At 31.6% G+C, this 19,675-nt stretch overlaps 3 protein-coding genes across 4 annotated transcripts in view; all 3 read right to left on the reverse strand.

Moving 5' to 3' along the window:
- LOC111633189 (putative uncharacterized protein DDB_G0282133) overlaps positions 1–3,409 on the reverse strand; it is a 59,062-nt gene extending 55,653 nt beyond the window's left edge. Inside the window, exons 1-2 of the mRNA XM_023377714.1 lie at positions 3,187–3,409; positions 1,259–1,429 (exon numbers count right to left, since the gene is read on the reverse strand). The gene's annotated coding sequence lies outside the window, so the exon portion shown is untranslated. The remainder of the gene's footprint in view (positions 1–1,258; positions 1,430–3,186) is intronic.
- Positions 3,410–5,770: 2,361 nt separating this feature from the next.
- Positions 5,771–8,100, reverse strand: LOC111633216 (general transcription factor II-I repeat domain-containing protein 2-like). Its single transcript, XM_023377749.1, has 2 exons — positions 5,987–8,100; positions 5,771–5,956 (listed from the first exon to the last, which is right to left on the reverse strand). The coding sequence occupies exons 1-2, from the start codon at positions 7,696–7,698 to the stop codon at positions 5,809–5,811; spliced, it is 1,860 nt and encodes a 619-aa protein (XP_023233517.1). The 5' UTR covers positions 7,699–8,100; the 3' UTR covers positions 5,771–5,808.
- Positions 8,101–11,083: 2,983 nt separating this feature from the next.
- Positions 11,084–19,675, reverse strand: part of LOC111633197 (putative uncharacterized protein DDB_G0286901) — a 58,653-nt gene continuing 50,061 nt past the window's right edge. For both annotated transcript variants that reach the window (XM_023377728.1, XM_023377729.1), the window contains exons 8-9: positions 17,355–17,636; positions 11,084–12,212 (exon numbers count right to left, since the gene is read on the reverse strand). In XM_023377728.1, coding sequence (XP_023233496.1) covers positions 12,025–12,212; positions 17,355–17,636 — 470 coding nt within the window. In that variant the 3' untranslated portion in view covers positions 11,084–12,024. The remainder of the gene's footprint in view (positions 12,213–17,354; positions 17,637–19,675) is intronic.

The following is a 19,675-nucleotide window of genomic DNA, read 5'->3' on the forward strand; positions in this document are numbered from 1 at the left end:
GGACTAATTGGGGATGAAGGTAGTCCGGATAAGGAAAAATCCGGATAATCGAAACAAATACTTTAATTTGTCTTTTAATGATAATACAACACGTTTTCTTTTCGATGACATGTCGGTAATATTAAAAGTAAATAATGTATTTAAATCGTGATCAAATTTTCAAGAAACAAACTTCGTATTGAATTTGGACAACTACTGACCAGCGCTAACAGACTACCTATTGTTTTAAAGCCCTCTGGTGGCGCAAGAAGACTGATTTTATAAAATAAAAAGCAGGTGAAACTGCATTTTTATGAATAAAAATTTGACAAACTATTTATCGTTTTATGACAAGTAAAATTTTTTCATCACGTTCGCGGTTTTTAAGTAATGGATAAACCTTCAAAACGTGAGACCCTTCGGACTGTGAGGCATAGGCAGTGGCCCATGTTGCCCATGCCTTACGCCGCCCTTGGTCATAGAAATAATGTAATTTGAATATAAATTATTTATAAATATGTATGTCAAGTTATATTTTTATTACTATGTAAAATATATTTAAGGGTTTACGACTACTGTGCTGGGTGAGACGTTGTTGAAACAAAAGAAGTTATGCATTCCATCACGTACATAAACAGTGTCGTAATTCGCCAAGTGCAAATCAGTAAATTCGTAAAATTTTTGTTTATTTTGAACAATCCGGATAATCGAGGTTCTACTGTATAATAAAATTTTAACTTTCTAATTTTATTGAGATGAAAAAATATTTATTATTGATAAATTCAATCACAGCAGTTTAAAAGTAATTTGTTTCGCCTTTCTTCCCTCTACATCTTTTAAAACATAAGAAAAAAATAAAATAAAAAATATGAATTTTCTTTGTTAGGAATTATTTTTTGAAAGAAAATAATATTTTATGATTTTCTTGAATAAGGTAAATTTCTATTCTATAAATATGAAAGAATATTCTATATGAATAAAATCTTGACTTTATTCTAAATCTTACTTATAATAAATAAAATTATATTATAATTTTATTTTGCAAAATTGGATATTTATATATTATAAAGAAACAATAATTCTATCTCAGTTTATATTTTGAATTTAACAATGCTTTGAATTTAAAACAAGTTCATCATTTGACCATATTTAAAAACTTATATATTTATCTATGATAAAAGATAATTAATTTTCAATATTTCTTATAATTCTTCCAAATAAGTATCATAAATTATTAAAAGTAATAAATTTAATATATAAAAATAAGTTTGTTACTTACTTGTAAAATAATATGTAGAGAAAACAAATTTTGATAGGTATATTTGTTATCTTTGATATTATGTAATAAGATACACAATTCATGTAAATAGTAATCCACAACTAGCCTTATTTCTTCTTTGGTCCAGTCATCTTGAATGTGTAGGCAATTAGGAAATGTTGATAAAGAGGGCTGTGAAAATTTAAACAGAACAGAAATTATATACAAATTATTTATTAACAGTAAATAGGAAAAATGAATGAAACTTTTAAGAGTAATTATATATTAAAACAATAAATAATATAACACACAAAATAAATTCTGTTAAAGTAACAGTGAATGGGAACTATAAGAATTATTGAAATTTCCAGAGAAAAAGTTATTGATCATGAAAGAGCATTGCTTAATTCTTGAAAAACAAAAATAAATTTAAATGCTATTGGATGAAAAACATCACTGCATAGTGTTGTTAAGCCTAAATTTTTCTGAATGCCTGTTTTGCAAATACTCATTCATAATAGCAAAAACTTTTCTAATAATGAAGCATAGAGAAGTGTCATTTTTAATAATAGTATTGTTTTAACTGTTGCAAGGAAGATCATCTACCAAAAAAATTGTTCTTATAATTTAATTACAACTTGGACATGGAGACATGGAGTACAACAAAATAAGAGATTTCAATTACAAAGGCTTTAAAATAAAATATGAACGGAGAAGTTGAAATAATGAAAAGATAATTGATTTATACAGAAATTCAAAATAGTAATATATTAAAAACAAATTGAAGTGGTCTATTTTTGCACATGACTAATCATGTGCAAAAATAGAACACCTAAACAGAATTTAATCAAAAGAGACAGTCTGTCCAAAAATATTTTTTTTTTGAAAACCACCTTTATTCTTTTCATGTGTTCCAGAACACCTTCGACCTTTCTTTTGAGGCTACTAGGTCATCAGGTTAAAACATTCCTTAAAAACACACAAAAAATCCAATTAAAACAATAAAGTAAAAGGTTGGAACTGGTGGCCTTACAGACGTCTTGAATTTTCATCCTGTCCAGTTAGGAAATCTCAGGCCTTTATATCCACTTGGTAAGTGCGCTGTTAAATGTAGATTTTGGTCTTATCCCTCTGGTGGCGGATTATTTAAGATTTTCATTTGTAGAATTTTGCCGGATGATAATTTTAATTTAATCAAAAAAGACACAGTCTGTCCAAAAATATTTTTTTTTTTTGAAAACCGCCTTTATTCTTATATCATGTGTTCCAGAAATTCCCTAACTGAACAGGATGAAAATTCGAGACGACTGTAAGGCCACCAGTTCTAACCTTTTACTTTATTGCTTTAATTGGATTTTTTGTGTTTTTTTAAGGAATGTTTTAACCTTATGACCTAGTAGCCTCAAAAGAAAGGTCCGGTCGTCGAAGGTGTTCTGGAATACATGATAAGAATAAAGGTGGTTGTCAAAAAAATATTTTTGGACAGACTGTGTCTTTTTTGATTAAATTAAAATTATCATCTAGGCGAAATTCTTCAAACCTAAACAGGATGTTAAGGAACTAAGTCAATGACCAACGAGCAGGCCAGACAGATGGATAAGCAACATAAAAACTGATATGATCAGAAAAAGATATAAAACAGGTTCAAGTGAAAAAAAATGTGAATGCAGAAAAGAACCTATATGGTTTATCATGCTAAAGAATAATAATAATAGAAATCTAAGAACAAAAAGAGGGTTTTACCTCCCACACTTTGAAATTAATCTGCAGGTTAGATAGAGTTAAAACTAAATATACAAAAATCATATTATTCTGATATTTTTGGTCAACACTTTTCATTCATAAAATTTTTTTAACACCAATACAATGAACTGAAAACTAATCACTAGCCTCTCAGATAACAAAAAAATCCCAATAACTTGCAAAAATATAAATCAATATTTTTTTACCTTGGTTACCTTATAAATTCCTTTTGTTATCAAAATTGGCAGTAAATGCCGAGCTCGTTGATCTCTATTGTTTTTTGCATAAATTATAATTAGAGCTCTAAGTATTGAAGGCTTCAATTTCAAATATGAGTTCAATTTCCAATAATAATCATAGAGTGGCCATAATAAACCAAAATTCTGATTATGCAGCAAATTTTCAATGCAGTCATTATAAAAATCTTCTATACCTATTTTACTTGGTCGCAGCTGCGCGTAAACAGAAAAGAGCTCCGAAGAATCTTTCAATATCCATGAGAATATCCAGTGAAAGGATAAGCTAGGGACCGATCAGATGAATCCCAAAGGTAATTCAGTTTGTTGAATTCTGTCGACGTACTACTGAAGTAATTTGTATTCTCAGAACTATATTATGCTCAAGTATATTCCGCATACCAACCATATGTTTAATTTGAATCGAGGAATATTCCTAAACAGAAAGCCATGCCACGTCTTAAAAGCGAGAAAAATTCGCTTCTTAATGAAAAAAATCCATATAAAATTACAAGAAAATTCAACAAAATTCTAGACAATAACAAATTATTAAACACGCAAAGTGCACTTTTATACATTCACAGATTGCATTAAATAACAAATATAATTGAAAATAAATCCTAATCCTTAAATTTATTTTTTAAACTATTAATTTGTCGGTTTAACTCATATTTATTTTAAATTATTATTATTTTTTCTAAGAATAATCTAACCTTGATTTCAATGACAGTTAAGATGCAAGTTTCAAAACTCTAGAGTGAAGATAAATTTAAGTAAATTATTAATTATTGTTAGATTATAAGTTATAAATTTTATTTTTAAGCTACAAAAAAAAAAAAGAAAAAATCTTAAGCTTATTATTAATTTTAAAACAAAGAAAAGATTTTTTGGGTGAAGGTCATGATTAAATTATCCATAATGGTAAATTATAGATATAAATTTACGTTTAGCAACAGAAAATAAGTGAAATTTATAAAGATTCATTTAAAATTTTTAAAAAATTTATACAAAAAGAATGATTAAATCATATATTTCTTATCAGTATTTTACATTATTTACTCTTTAATGAATCACAGATAATATAATTTCTCAGAATTGAACTTAGACCCGAGAAACTTAATTAATTTTTTTTTTGAAGATAAAAGTTAAATATTTACTCGAAAATAAAATTCCAGAACAAAAAAAGCATGCAAAATAGATGTTTAAAAGGTGGCCAGGGACAAGGAAAAAATGTTTATAAATTAAATTCATCGCTATTTATAATTGCAAATGTAACAGTAAATCTACATTCCACAGTAGCGTGTGAAAACATTAACGAAAGGTGGAAGCAATAAATAATATTATAATGCCCATAAACTCAATGTATATTAAATATATCAATTTTATAAGTCTCACTCGATAAGTATAAATCTTATCAAAACGATAAGAAAAAATAGGCCAGATCGAATAGGTCAAGTGGAAACTTTTCTAGGGAATTTAAAATTTTAAACTTTATCTAAATAGGTCTTTTTATGTCTATACATTAACCCCCTTCTGTAATTTTATTTTTCGTGAAGAATATATTAATTCGACGATATAAACATAATAAATTTAACTTTAAATAGTTCTAAATAAATAATTGAAAAAAAAAGTAAGAATAATTAGGTCTAGTTTTAGATCAAAATCAATTCCAAGAATCTTCTTAAACTATTGAAATTATTTTCTACGAAATTGTATATTTTGTTGCTAGCGACTCCATTAGCATTCCATTATTTCCACACCTACACCCAGCGAGTCACGCATCACGCGTCCNTAAATTTCAATTTTTTTAAATTTATAAACAAACTGTTCAAACTTTTCTAGAAAAACTAAAATCTAAGATTTGTTTTAGTTTTTCACATTATTTAGTTTTGTTTTATATTTTTTGTGTGCTCTATTTCTTGTGGAAGAGAGAAGGGACCCGGTAAGAAGAAAATGTCTAGGACTCCAAAGTGAGTTAATCTGATCTTGAATAACAACATTAATTTTTGAATTAAATAATTCAGACTATCCTGGATGAAAAGATTGGTCCAGAGTGGGTCCCAAACCCAAAACTTCTGCTTACCATGCAGACACAAACAGTATTTGGATGAATTTTTAAAATTTAATTATGGACTGCATGCTATTTAATTATAATCGATTGCCTAATTTTTATTTCATCCCCTTCCAATATAAGTAAATGTCTATTATATTATAGAACCAGAAAGAAAAAATTTAAAGCAAAGTTTTAATAAAACTGACAAGGACTCTTGCACAACTATCCTGACACTCAAACAGGAGGTATGAGCAACTTTTGATAATACTGAAGGTTCAAGTACCCAACAGCAACAGAATGCAATGTTTTACTACTGCTGTAACAATACATTGTAATACTAAAGATTGTGAAATAGTAAAAGATTCAATAAAAGAAATAAAATACAAAACTAATACTAAAAAAAGGAAATACTATGAACATTTAGAAATATTAAAAGTTGAAACAGAAAAATAATCAATGACACAGGGATGCACAACCTTTTGTGAAGAAGGGCCAAATTAGGATTAAGTTTACTGACTAGGGGCCGGACCCCCAAGCGATTAATGCAATGGCTGAGATTGGATGCTGGCGGCAATCTTCTTTATGTCTGGTGTAATGGCAGATGTTGAAACAACCAATAGATTTTTCAAATTCTCGTTGGTTAACCTGTTCCGTGTTTTGCACTTGTTTAAATTCATAAGCGAAAACTTGCAAGCTTGTTTGGCAGTACCTATGTATGCTTGTTCGCATACATAGGTACTGCCAAACATGCTTGCACAAAATCGAGCATTGTCTTTCAGTTTTGGAAATGATGTATCTGGCAGTTCTTTGTAGAATGTGAGGAGATTAGAATTTTTGAACTGTGATTTCAATTCATCACTGCACTGGATGTCTATCAACTCAAGTTGGACATCTGGAGGGGCATCTTCCACTTTCACATCAAATGGAGTTGAAAAAAGTTGCAGGTAGATCTTGTATTTCTGGAATTCACCAAACCTCTCATTGAATGATGTAAGGAGGGTGTTAACTTGGTCAGAGTAATCCATCTTCATATGTGGGTATTTCTCTTTCATGGCCTTGCAATGTGGAAAGTGTGTAAAGTTCTCTGATTGCATGTGGGACTTGAAAAGTGATAGTTTGGTCATAAATGCATTGATGTTACTTGTCAACTGAGAAACAAGTTGCATCTTTCCCTGCAATCTCAAATTAAGGTCGTTTAGATAAGCAGTAATGTCAGCAAGGAAAGCTAAATCACACTGCCATCTTTGTCCCTCCAAATTCCTTGTAGTGTTCCCCCGTTCTTTGAGGAAAGTGATAATAGGCCCCAATAGCTCCACAAATCTCTTGAGGACTGTTGCCTTGCTCAGCCAACGAACTTCAGTATACGTGGGCAGGTCAGCATAATCAGCATCTATTTCTTCAAGAAATGATGTGAAGAGTCGATGGTTGAGTCCATGACGGCGGATTAAGTTCACAGTATCATAGACATCTTTCAGCAGACGTTCAAATCCCAGCTTCTTTGCACAAAGTTGCTGTTGGTGAATTATGCAATGATACTGGACTAACTCCTTTTGCCTGTCCCCAAGGTGGTTTTTCAGCAAGGTGACCATGCCATTCTCACATCCAACCATAGATGGTGCTCCATCAGTGGCAATGCTGGATAGCTTGTCAAAGTCCAGTGCTGATTTGTTGCAAACGCTCAATAAACCAGTAAGTAAGTCAGCACCAGTTGTATGTCCGGAAAGTGATGCCATGCCAAGAAATTCTTCATTCACAATAAAATCTAGTGAAACACTTCTAATAAACACAATCACTTGTGCTGTTGATGATATGTCAGTGGATTCGTCCACAGCCAAAGAAAAATAAGCACAGTTTGCAACTAAAATATTAAGTTGGCCAGAAATGTCTGATGCAATTTGCGAGATTCTCCGTTGTATCGTCATGCGGTTAAGACTGATTGTTTGAAAACACTTTGTCTTCTCAGGACACATCTTCTCACTTGCGATGATAAGACACTTTTTTATCATATCGCCATCTGTGAAAGGTTTCCCATTCTTGGCTATTAAAGCAGATATTTCTAGGCTGGCTTCAACAGCCGCATCCAATTCTCCAGATTGTTTCTTGAACACATTTTGTTGGCTGATTAGTGATCGTCGTAACGATTCGATTTTCCGTTTGCGTTCCGTACCTTGCAGAAGGAAATCCTTGTGTTGGCTTTCATGATGTCGCTTCAGGTTGAATTCTTTTGGCACTGCTATTGTTCCATTGCACAAAAGGCAAATAATGCTGTTGTTCTGTTGCACAAAACAGTACTTGTTAGTCCACACTTCCACTTCTTGAAACTGATGATTCTCGCGATTGACCTTGCGTTTAATGCCCGGCGCCATACTGTTCACTCTGCAAAACAATGTCTCATTGTGCCGAAAATTCTGAGGCCCGCAACAAATCATGTTTGAGATAAGGCAAGCTAGACTACCACGTGCTTTGTTCTGTATCCACTCTGACCAAAGACTAAAGAGGCGGGGACAGAAGACTATTACGCACACGTGGCCAGGCAGGTCTTAATTCGTTCGACCCCTGTCCGGGCGTCTCCACCATTTCTCAGAATTTGTGAGTCAGATCGTCAACATGCCAGGTGCAGGACACTAATCCATCATAAATGTGGTTACCATTCTTACCTAAATTATATTTATGGCCCGTCAGTTTTACCCCCGTGTTCAGAAATGAATCAAAAGTGATTAACACAGTGCAGTGGAAAATCTGAATATTTTAAATATAATTATTAAAATTGCGATATCTCGTTTCAAATTGGCGCTAGAATCAATCTGTTTTTTTTTTTTTTTCTGTCCTAAATATATCACAGTTTACGACTGTTAAATTTCAAATAAAATAAAAATTAAAAATAATAATTTAATTTTAAATTTACGAAAAAAAGAATGTAAAAATAAAAGTAAATAAAAAGTTCCAATTAATTTACTACTTAAATAACCTAAATATATCTGTTTTCTTTCAAACAAAAAAAACCGCAGCTTTCTAGCTACACGGAATCATTTTACAACCCTCTTTGTTGACAAGTTTATGGCTTGACGCGGTTTGTAATAATTATTAAATCCAAAATATTTTAATGCAAATGGCTTCCTTTTAGTCGTAATGACTCTATTCCAACTACAGTATTAATTTTCTTGGTCCAACTTAATAATAATAAATTTGATGTGAAAAATTTTTTTTCTATTCTTTGTCTATGGAGAGATATTGTTGTAAATTATTGGTTTTATAGCTTTTTGTACATTCCTTTTTGAACTCTGGTTAGTTTTTTTCTAGTTTGAATGACATTAGGTTGACGAATAAGCGTCTTTTCAGAAAAGATTGATTCAAATTCGACTATACCAATCAGAATCTAGAATGTAAACAAATGCTAAAAAATCGTTATTTTCATGGTTTTTCAGCGCTATTTTCACTTATTTTTGTTATTTGACGCTATTTAGACGAATAGGCAAGTTTTCCGAAGCATAAAATTGAAGATTTCCCGCCAAAATAGAAACTTCCCGATAACATCGGAAATGACGTTCTAACATCATTTTAAAATATTCGATATCTAAAGCAGAAAGTGTTAGCTAAAAATAGACTTATTTATAGAACAATCCCCCATTTCTCACCTCAGGGAAAGTCATAAAACAGTTGGGTGCTAATGACTTTGTGAAAGGGAAAAAGTTCTACACTTAGAAACTTCGAAAGAAGGGATTTGGCCTGTACCGTCCGCGGGCCGCATAAACATTGATAAGGGGCCGTATGTGTCCCGCGGGCCGCAGGTTGTGCACCCGAATGACAGGAACAAATCTAGGAACAAAATTAGATGCAGGTTGGTACAATTTCATTGACAAAAATAAATTAAAAACTGATAACATAATTAATGACTTAACAATGAGTGACACGTGAGGGGGCAGAAATATACAAATTAGTGATTGTAGCTGATACTATATTAGCATGTATCAGTGTCTGTTGAATCAGCTAGTTCAAATAAAGTACCTTTGTAAGTACATATCCATCACTTTACATTTATAACATTAATTATAGAAATAGTAATTATTTGTAAATTATATTTAGTGTTCTCAGTGGCTAAGAAAAGAACAGTAGAGAAAGTGATGTTCTTGAAAATATTGCAATTGCATGATAATTGTGAACATGTCATTTTTAATTCAGGCTCTTTAATTAATGAATAATTTTGTATAAATTTATGTTTGTAATTTGTATAATTTTAAGAACACTAACTGAAGAGGGACATATTGAGTCTGAAATGCATTTTAAGTGTTCAGAATAATATTGTCATAGAGATGTTGTATAATTCAGTATAATATTGTCATACCTTATTGTAAAAAATAATCATTGAATATTTTGTAATCTAACCCTGTTCACCAGTGTGATAAGCCCTCATGTATATATATATATATATATACATATATATATATACGATGGTCGTCCCAGAAGTACCCGACCTGACATAGATGGCGGTACTTGTTTGAAAAAAAAAAAACGACTGTGTTCGAAAGTATCAACCTTATAAAGCTTAAGTTTGAAGTTTGAACATGTTACGTTGTATAGTATTTTTGGCAGCCATAAATAGTGAACAATCTCAGTGAATTTGTAAATATGGAAAAAATTTGTCATCGTTATGTGATACGATACTTTCATTTGAAAGGTTTCAGTCCAACCAATATTAAAGCTGAGCTAGATTCTACTCTGGGGGAGTCTGCTCCCTTGTTTACAACAATAAAATATTGGGTGGCAGAGTTTAAACAAGGCCGTATGAGCTGCCAAGATGAACATCATAGTGGTCGACCAAGTGAGCTGACCATGCCAGAAATGGTGGAAAAAAAATCCACAAAATGGTATTGGATGGCAGTCAACTCAAAGTGTGAGAGCTAGCAGACATGGTAGGCATTTTAAAAAGTGCTGTACATCGCATTTTAACTGAAAATTTGGACATGAGAAAGCTGTGTGCAAGATGGGTAATGCATTTGCTCACAATGGGTCAAAAACAGCGTCATGAGGATGTTTCAATCACGTCTTTGGCAATGTTTCGCAGCAACAAAGCTGAGTTTTTGCGTTGATTCATAACTGTGGGGGGCGAGGGGGGAGAAATTAAAAAATCTCGATCGACGATAATATTTGATATGTATCGTCATCGTCTCCCTTGCCGTTTGGACTGCCGAGCGGTAACAATCAACGACATGTGGAAGCAGTTGAGTCAGAGATAGATGCTTCGTTTACAAACAACACAACCGTTTATTAAACACGAAAGAAGCTTACAAGATTACTGCGATCTTGGAAGTTCTGCGTCGGCTGCGGCCTCTGGGTCTTCCTCTCCTTTCCAAGATAGTCCCATTTTGAAGGAGTGTCCCTTGTTCGCGAATGAACCATTCCATCACGTCTCGACGACTCCGGGACGATGCGGTCGACTTCCGTTGATGGAAAGATGTCGATCCGAGGTCGGGAGATGGAGACGAAGATGGGTGCGAGACACACACACAACAACAGATCCGTCACTTGGAACTTTCGGGAGAAGAAGCCGTCGCGTCCTCGAATTTCCGGGGTTTTATCTGTTTTCTCTCAGATTCCCCTTTCCGATTGGTCTCCCGTCGTCACCTGATGACAATTCGAAACCTTTCGGGGGCGCGGGAGAGGTCAAAATCGAAGTTTAATTCGATCTCCAACCGGAAATGGTCGACGGACTTACATTCTTCTATTGTTTAAAAGTTAGCGTCGCGTTTTCATAAAATAAAAATCTATTTCTAACTACTATATATTTTTTCTCTAAAACAATTATTTTAACGCGAATTTTAGTGAGGGTTCGGACCTGTCCAGAGCCTCACATAACCATGGACGAAACACGGGTCCATCACTTCACACCTGATATGAAAGAACAGTCGAAACAATGGACTGAAAGGGGAGAATCAGCTCCAAAGAAGGCAAAAACAGTTCCATCTGCAGGCAAGGTCATGGCGTCAGTTTTTTGGGATGCGCTCAGGAAAAACAATCAACAGTAAGTATTATGCAAACTTATTGCAATGCTTGAGTGATGAAATCAAGAAAAAACAGCCACATTTGGCGAAAAAGAAAGTGTTGTTTCATCAAGACAATGCACCAGTTCACACATCCGTTATTATGATGGCCAAAATCAATGAGTTAAGGTTCAAATTGCTTCCTCACGTACCCTATTCGCTAGATTTAGCCCCCTTGGACTATTTTCTCTTTCCAAACTTAAAAAAAATGGCTTGGTGATAAAAGGTTTGCCAACAATGAAGAGGTGAAGTCTGCGATTGATGGCTATTTTTGAGAAGCTCGACAGTTCTCACTATAAACAGGAGATCGAAGCTATTGTACATTGCTGGAAAAAGTGTATTGAGCTAAAAGGAGACTATGTTGAAAAATAAAGATATGTTTTACCAATTTTTTTGTGTCTTCTTTGTTAGGTCGGGTACTTCTGGGACTACCCTTGTATATACATACACGTGTCTAATTGATATAAACTTGAAATAATTAAACAATATTAAAATAATATACATGCATTTACAATATGTATCTATTTGCTCATTGATCCCTAAGGAGTCAGTATAGACTTGATTTGAGCCATCCATTTATTTGAAGCAGAAGCTAAAGCAATGTCTCAGAACAATTCTTCAATTATGTATGGAAACTTCTACAGCAAAGTTAATTTTATATGACTAATAAAAATAATCAGCTGCTTTGACTGACTGGTTGTTCCACAAGAGATTGAATTAATAAATTTTAATTAACTTACCATTGTCTATTGACCTCAAAATTCTGTTTAAGATGTTTACACTTGTATTAAGGTTCTTGCTCAACCACAGTTTTCCAAGACGTGTTAAAATATTTAATCTCAGAATAATTTCTTTCCTTCTAATTTCTGGTAATAATTCTGGAGAAGGCATAGCCCAATCACAAGCTTTAAAAAGAAAGTAAAATATAAAAATAATATAAATTATTTTTCAAAGATGTCTGTATTTATAAAAAAAGTTTCAGCAATTTCAGTTTTCCATGTGTTTTCATTTTTTTTTCCAAAATGAAATAATGTTCAGTAGTTTGAATGAAACATTTATTAACAAGAATATAATTTTCTGATTTATTTATGATTTCATAAGAAAAAAATGAAAATTTGTAGATAAACCTTTGGTTTATTAAGACTATTATTTATATAAAATTAATATAAAAAGTGAATAAAAAAATTTAAAGCAAATAAGTAAATTATAATTAGCCTTCAAATATTAAAAATGATCAAATAAAAATACTTTATAAATATATCATGAGATAAAAAATATGCTTACTTAACTGACAATATACATATTATATTTTTAAAATACAGATTTTGGTTGTTAACTGTAGAATGTTCCTCCTTCAAGACAAGACAAAAATAATAATTTAAAATTATGAAATATTTTAATTTATATTACAAAATATAATTTTTCACAAACTGAACTGGATCAATTGGACTAGAGTTTTACAACATAAGGGTATCTACAGCCAAGCTGCATCAGATTCATAAATAAATAAAAATGTAGTAAAACTCTAAACCAACCATCAAAAACAGTTATCTGGAGGAATGGTTGACTAAATAGTAATGTTCTTTAACTCTCTTCTAATGAATGTTAAGTAGTCACTATTCAGTTGCTAAAAGCAAGAAGCCACAAACATCATTGGCACAATCGGTGATAGATAAGGAAACTGTTTCAATTGTTGTGAAATAAATCAAAAAATAGTTTATGAATTAAATCACTGTTATTCAATTAGAATATTAGAACAATACATATCCTTATCCTACATGGGTCAATGGATAAATTTGGTAAATTTTAATGAGATGGTGCTGCAATTCATTTGGTGAAGTCACAGCTTGCAACTGTCATTTTTCAAATAAGGTCAGGCCAAATTTCAGCCAGAAGCAATGCATTTTTCATATTTTACAGACATCTGAAGCAAGCATTGTAGCAGTTTCCACAAAAATGAAAAAATGAGTTCTCTGCAGTGATAAAATATTTTTATTTAAAGTAGATGGCCACCTAGATCAAATGGAGCTGGATGAAATTCATTGGAACTCTTCACCAGCATTAAATACTGTTTATTTCTAAAAAAAATGAGTTTAAATGTGGCCAAACATGCACTGAAGATGAAGTGCATACTGAAAATCCACTTGAGACAACAATGATGGATATCATTGAAAAAGTCCATGATATTGTTATGAAAGATGACCGAGTAAAAGTGTGTGAGATTGACGAGACTATAGATATCTTAACTGAATGAGTGCACAATATCCAATATGAAAAATTGCAGATGAAAAAGCTATGCACAATGAGTGTCATGATTGTTGACCAAAAATGCAGATGAAAGGACATTTCAACTTAGTGTTTGGTGATGTTTAACCACAATCCACAGTACTTTTTACATCTATTGTGAAAGTAGATGAAATATGGATTCACCACTATACACCTCAGTTGAAGCAACAGTCAAAGCAGTGGATAGTGAGTGATGAAAGTGTGCTGAATAAGATGAAGACCGTTTTGTCAGCTGGAAAGGTGATGGCCACTGTTTTTGGGATTCTCAAGGAATCATCTTGGTAAACTACTTGGAGAAGGAAAAAATAGTAACAGCAGCATATGATGCAACATTGTTGCATCATTTGTAAGAAGAGCTGATACAAAAACAGTCAAAATTGGTGCACAAAAAAAGTGCTCTTTCACCAAGACAATGCACTGTCCACAAATCAACAGTTGTAATGCTTAGTGAGAAGAAATTCTCATTGAATAAGGATGTCATTGCTGCCATCAATGCATATTTTTCAGACCTTAACAAAAGCTATTTTTCTGATGGGATTGAAAAATTAAAAACTCATTGAACCAAATGTATAGCTCTTAATGCAGATTATGTTGAAAAATAAAATGGACCTTTTCCAAAAAACTGTGTTTAACTTGCTTTTTTTACCATACTTATTGAATGATCCTCATATCTAAACATTAAAGATAATTAATATGATGCAGCCCAATTGGACAGAACTTGAAAGTTACTTATAATTTAAGGAATTTTCTATTTTTTGCCAAGGAATAGTTAAAAGTTTTGATGGAAGTTAATGTTTAAATCTTATTCAGGTATTTTATATAATAGAGTAAAATTGAAATTAAAAATTAACAGTGTTTAAATTTTTGACTATTTAATAAATAAATAAGCAATTACCTATAACTAGCATTAATTCTCTTTATAAGAAAATTAATGCTGGTTAAATGTAATTGCTTATTTATTTATTTATTAAATTCTACACCAGTAATATCATAAAGATTATTTTTGACTGTTTTAAATAATTTCAAAAAAATTTAGTTATGAAAGAATGTATTCCAGTTTTCAATATGTAACTACTCTATTTTGAAGGGGCTAATGATGGCTTCAGAAAACTGAAAATGTTTCTGGCAAATGAAGTATTTTTAGTTGTTTTAACCAAGCAGTATAATAGGTTTTGATAATTTTGCTAATTTTGGTTGTCTTAGAGCAATCCTTTTTCTGAATATGGGCTACAAGGGAGTTCATAGATTTCTAGTGAGTTTTATACATTTTTTCTGATGGAATTGCAGGCTTTAACCTGCAAAGTAACAACATATTCCATAACTACCAGTACACTAGGTACTAAAATAATATATTCTAATGATATGCAAACTAGTAACATAGTTTATTTTTATCTTTTTACTAGTGAAATTTAGTTTGAATGCTCTTTGTCATAAAATCAACTTACTTAGATTTGCTTAATGGCATGAGGCAGAAGAACAAAAAATAAAACTATGTTGCCAAAGTCCCAAGGGTTAAATATAAGCACATCACATATTATAGGTTGCTCATGATTATCTTAGATGAAGCCTTGCCTTCATATGATTATAATAAATGCTTCATTTTAGGACAAGAATGACAACACTTCTCTTTGTTCTTTTTTTATATCATAGATTTTTCAACTACCTAATGTTAAAATCATTCATAATTTTATGCTGGATTACACCTTTTTCCATAATTCCCATTTTCTTTGTTTACATACATGTTTTATCACACAGTAACCATCTTTCTCATTTTCATTCTCTTTTCTTTATATGATTAGATTATATATATTGTATAATAGACAGCATTGTCATTAATGGTTAGTAGAAGTTTGATTTAGATGAGATGTGTTACCTAGAAGTTGGAGAGTCCTGTCAATTCTCTCACTAACTTTACAGAATGAATGACAGCCTGAGAGTGACTCATGATGATTAAGAAGCAACTTCCAAACAATTAACATTACTGTGAAGCTCTTTTTGTAGATGCTGTATACAGACAGAGTGAAGATCAAGTTCTTGTGAACATAACTAATGCTTTCCAAGTCTGATCCCAAAAAATGTTTGCACTAACATGTTTGGCAACTGTGGCATAAACCCCTATTAGGAACAGGAGATCATCAATGAAAGCAACCAATCTGACATAAATAAAGTGTTGTAACAAAGCAAGCCATTTTTCTTGATCACATTGCCCTCAAACCCATGACTGACCTCTGAAATGCAGTAATGTCTGCATCCCATCTTTGCCTTGATTTCATTTCAAGTTCTTTGGCATCCATGTTTGCAAACAAATTCTGATTTACAGAATACTGACATGTTGGATTAATGGACATTTCAAATGATGAGGTTCTGAATTAACAAACTTTTAATATACAGTGGTACCTCGGGATACAAAATTCATCCGTTCTGAAACTGAGATTGTATCATGAAAATGTTGTAAGGTGAATCATTTTTCCCCATATGATTACATGTAAAACCAAATAATTTGTTCCAACACAAAAAACACACTCAAATTAAAGCTAAGTAGTACATTAAAAAAATAACTATAGTAAGGAAAACACTGAAAAATACATTTTGTAGTTGTAAATGTATAAATAACCATAATAGAATAATAATTGATTAAAAAAATGTAGTTTTATTTGTACTTTACCTTTGAGGATAGATAATGGTGGAGGTGTAAACTGGTGGCGGAAGAGATGGAGAAGGGAAATGATACCAAAACTTAAGTTACATAACATAATGTAACAATAACTTAAAAATAACTTAGAAAAAGATAAAAAAAATTAGTGTTGTTTTATATATATTTTTAAAATTTTTATTCACTGCTTTTTGCTTTCTTTCCTTTACTTCCACCAGTATTTTCACTGGATAGGGGTCGCTTGGTAAAATATCTATCCAAAGAGGTTTGGCTTTGCCTACTTTTTAAAATGTTTCTAAAACGACTTAGGCAAATGTCATTACTCTGAGCAGCAATACGGCTAGTGTGAACCTTTTCGGGATGTTTCTTTTCAATAAAATCAGTCACTTTCTGATAATACCTCAAGATTTCNCTGCACCAGGTTATATCTTGCTTCTGCTACATATTAGCTAAATACAAGTGCACAAGAGTATAGATAATCAAAAATGAACTATTCAACGATATAGTTGCCATGCACCTTCAACCTCCCTTCTTGTTAGGGCCAAATCCTATCTCAGCTCCTTAGATAGATAGTAGTACATTTCAAATAACAATGTCATGTGGCATCTCAAAATTAGTACAAAGCATTTTTTCCAGTTGAAATATTCAGAAGAGGAACGAGCAGGACACTCAACAAATGGGTTAGAAAACTTAACACTTCTCTGCATGTTCTTGAGCACTGAATTCAATGCAGTCAATTATCGTTGCAACTTTTAATTTCTCACCTTTATGTTATTATTTGAAGATGTGTAGATGAAGGTGTTATGTTACAAAAACAAAGATTTGAGTAAATTTTGATGCTCAAATTTTTATTATATAATTATTTTAATGTAAATATATCCACAAAATACTGAGTTGCAGAAAGTATTATGGCATTGCTTAATTTCTGAGATCTTTGATGATGGTATGAGACCTTCATTCATGCTCTCTGTAATCTATAAATATGTTCCTTACTATATTAATATTTCAGATAAATATATTTAACATATTGATTATATTAATTAAACAATAATACAGTTTTGAAATCATATAACTTGAAATATCTTTTAAAACAGTTGTTATAATGTACCATCTAATATTTGCAAAGCCACTGATAACTTGTTAAGTTGTAAACACGAATTAATGGCTACAAGTGCAATCCAAGAAGGTGTTACTATACTCCATGGTGGGATGCAGGGATTTCGATTAATGTGTTGCAAATAATAATAATTAATGTCAAAATTATGGAGAGTTTCCACTATAGTATAAACTGTGTTATATGAACAACTTTTATGAGCTTCCAACATTAAACTACTGCCAATTGCTCCTAGCAGAAAAATCTGTTCTTTCTCCAGTTCCTGTCTGCCATTCACTAGAAACATTTTAAAAATGAAAATGATTAATTTAAAAATAATAAATTTTTGTTAATAATTTAAAACAATACACACTACTATAAAATTAATTGGGACAATGGTAAAAAAATGAACATATAATATATTGTTTGTCTGAAAATAATACTGTTTATCATACATAATAAAACTATACTGATCTTACTCATTGACATGTTTGAGTAAAAGCAGATTTCTTACAAAAAAATGAAACAGTGCATTTGAATGGAAACATCAAGTACATTAACAGAAATATCTAAAATCTCAAAAAATCAAATATTTTAGGTCCTACAAATATCAATTTCAATCTTGACACCTCAAAGAATGTCACAATGTCTTGTTAGTAAGTCAATTTAATATATAAAAATAAGCAGGTAGTGCTTAATTATAACTGATATTGTTTAAAAATTATTATGAATTGCAACACATATATGAAAGAATCACAAAGGAATTCAATGTATCAGGGTTAGACTGCTGAAGATAGCCAGGAACAGAGAATCAGATATACAGGGTGTAGACAAAAAACACTGCACCAGGTTATATCTTGCTTCTGCTACATATTAGCTAAATACAAGTGCACAAGAGTATAGATAATCAAAAATGAACTATTCAACGATATAGTTGCCATGCACCTTCAACCTCCCTTCTTGTTAGGGCCAAATCCTATCTCAGCTCCTTAGATAGATAGTAGTACATTTCAAATAACAATGTCATGTGGCATCTCAAAATTAGTACAAAGCATTTTTTCCAGTTGAAATATTCAGAAGAGGAACGAGCAGGACACTCAACAAATGGGTTAGAAAACTTAACACTTCTCTGCATGTTCTTGAGCACTGAATTCAATGCAGTCAATTATCGTTGCAACTTTTAATTTCTCACCTTTATGTTATTATTTGAAGATGTGTAGATGAAGGTGTTATGTTACAAAAACAAAGATTTGAGTAAATTTTGATGCTCAAATTTTTATTATATAATTATTTTAATGTAAATATATCCACAAAATACTGAGTTGCAGAAAGTATTATGGCATTGCTTAATTTCTGAGATCTTTGATGATGGTATGAGACCTTCATTCATGCTGGACAATCAGGTTTTGAATGACTGTAACATATCATCATCCACTCATGTCATTTGTTAAAAAATCTTTTTGTTTGAACACAATATAAATTAAGAAATAAGTTTCAACAAAATAAATTGTGTCTATAATTAAGGCCATGACACACTAGGCGATTTTTGTGGGGATATGTCACCGGGCGATAGAAAAACTGTTTCTCAAGCAGTCATCGAGGAGTCAAACTGCTTTAACCTTGGGAGACAAAAAGTCTTCCTGCTGCTCACTGCAGCCAATATGCTTGTGTAGATTTATCATGTGAATACAGTTCTTGTTTACAACACAAAAATAAAAATGGAGGATAGTCACTGGTTGATGGGAGACAATGTTTTGTTTAATTAATTCAATTATAAGAACCAATTTATGATACAGTATTCACCATTGAACTTAGACCAGGCTACAGTTAACATGCCATCCAACAGATAGATTTAAAAAAAAGTAGCTTTGATTCATTGCATGAATGTTTTACATAATTAAACAAATATACAGTAATTAATCTTTATTTTTGCTAAATATCAACTTGATATCTTGCAAGTTTAACATGGCATGTTAAACTTGCAAGTTGGATGGCATGTTAACCGCAGCCTGGTCTAAGTTCAGTGGTGACTATTATATAACCACACTATTCAAGAATATCACTATAAAGGTACTCAAAGACACATGCTTTCATGCAAATTTACAATTACCAGGTATAAATGTCGATTGTATGACTCCAGAAACTCTTGAATATTGGTGAATGTCAAAAAGTTTTTGTCACTCAGAGACATGTCTCCTGGGCGAGCCTAGTGTGTCACAGCCTTTATGAATAAGTATGGTCCATGCCATAATGATAAAATTTAAAACAATTTAATTGATTTTTGATTATAAAACTTATTAATGCTCATGATGACGCATTTCCACCAAATACTCATT

Source organism: Centruroides sculpturatus, unplaced genomic scaffold (genome assembly GCF_000671375.1).
Source record: "Centruroides sculpturatus isolate CEXI.00-Female unplaced genomic scaffold, Cexi_2.0 scaffold127, whole genome shotgun sequence".
NCBI classification, from domain to species: domain Eukaryota; kingdom Metazoa; phylum Arthropoda; class Arachnida; order Scorpiones; family Buthidae; genus Centruroides; species Centruroides sculpturatus.

Coding starts and splice junctions, on each gene's coding strand:
- LOC111633216 (XM_023377749.1), bottom strand. CDS start 7,698: ATGATTTGTTGCGGGCCTCAGAATTTTCGGCACAATGAGACATTGTTT. Junction 5,957..5,986: donor ACCTATGTATGCGAACAAGC/ATACATAGGTAC, acceptor ACAAGCTTGCAA/GTTTTCGCTTATGAATTTAA.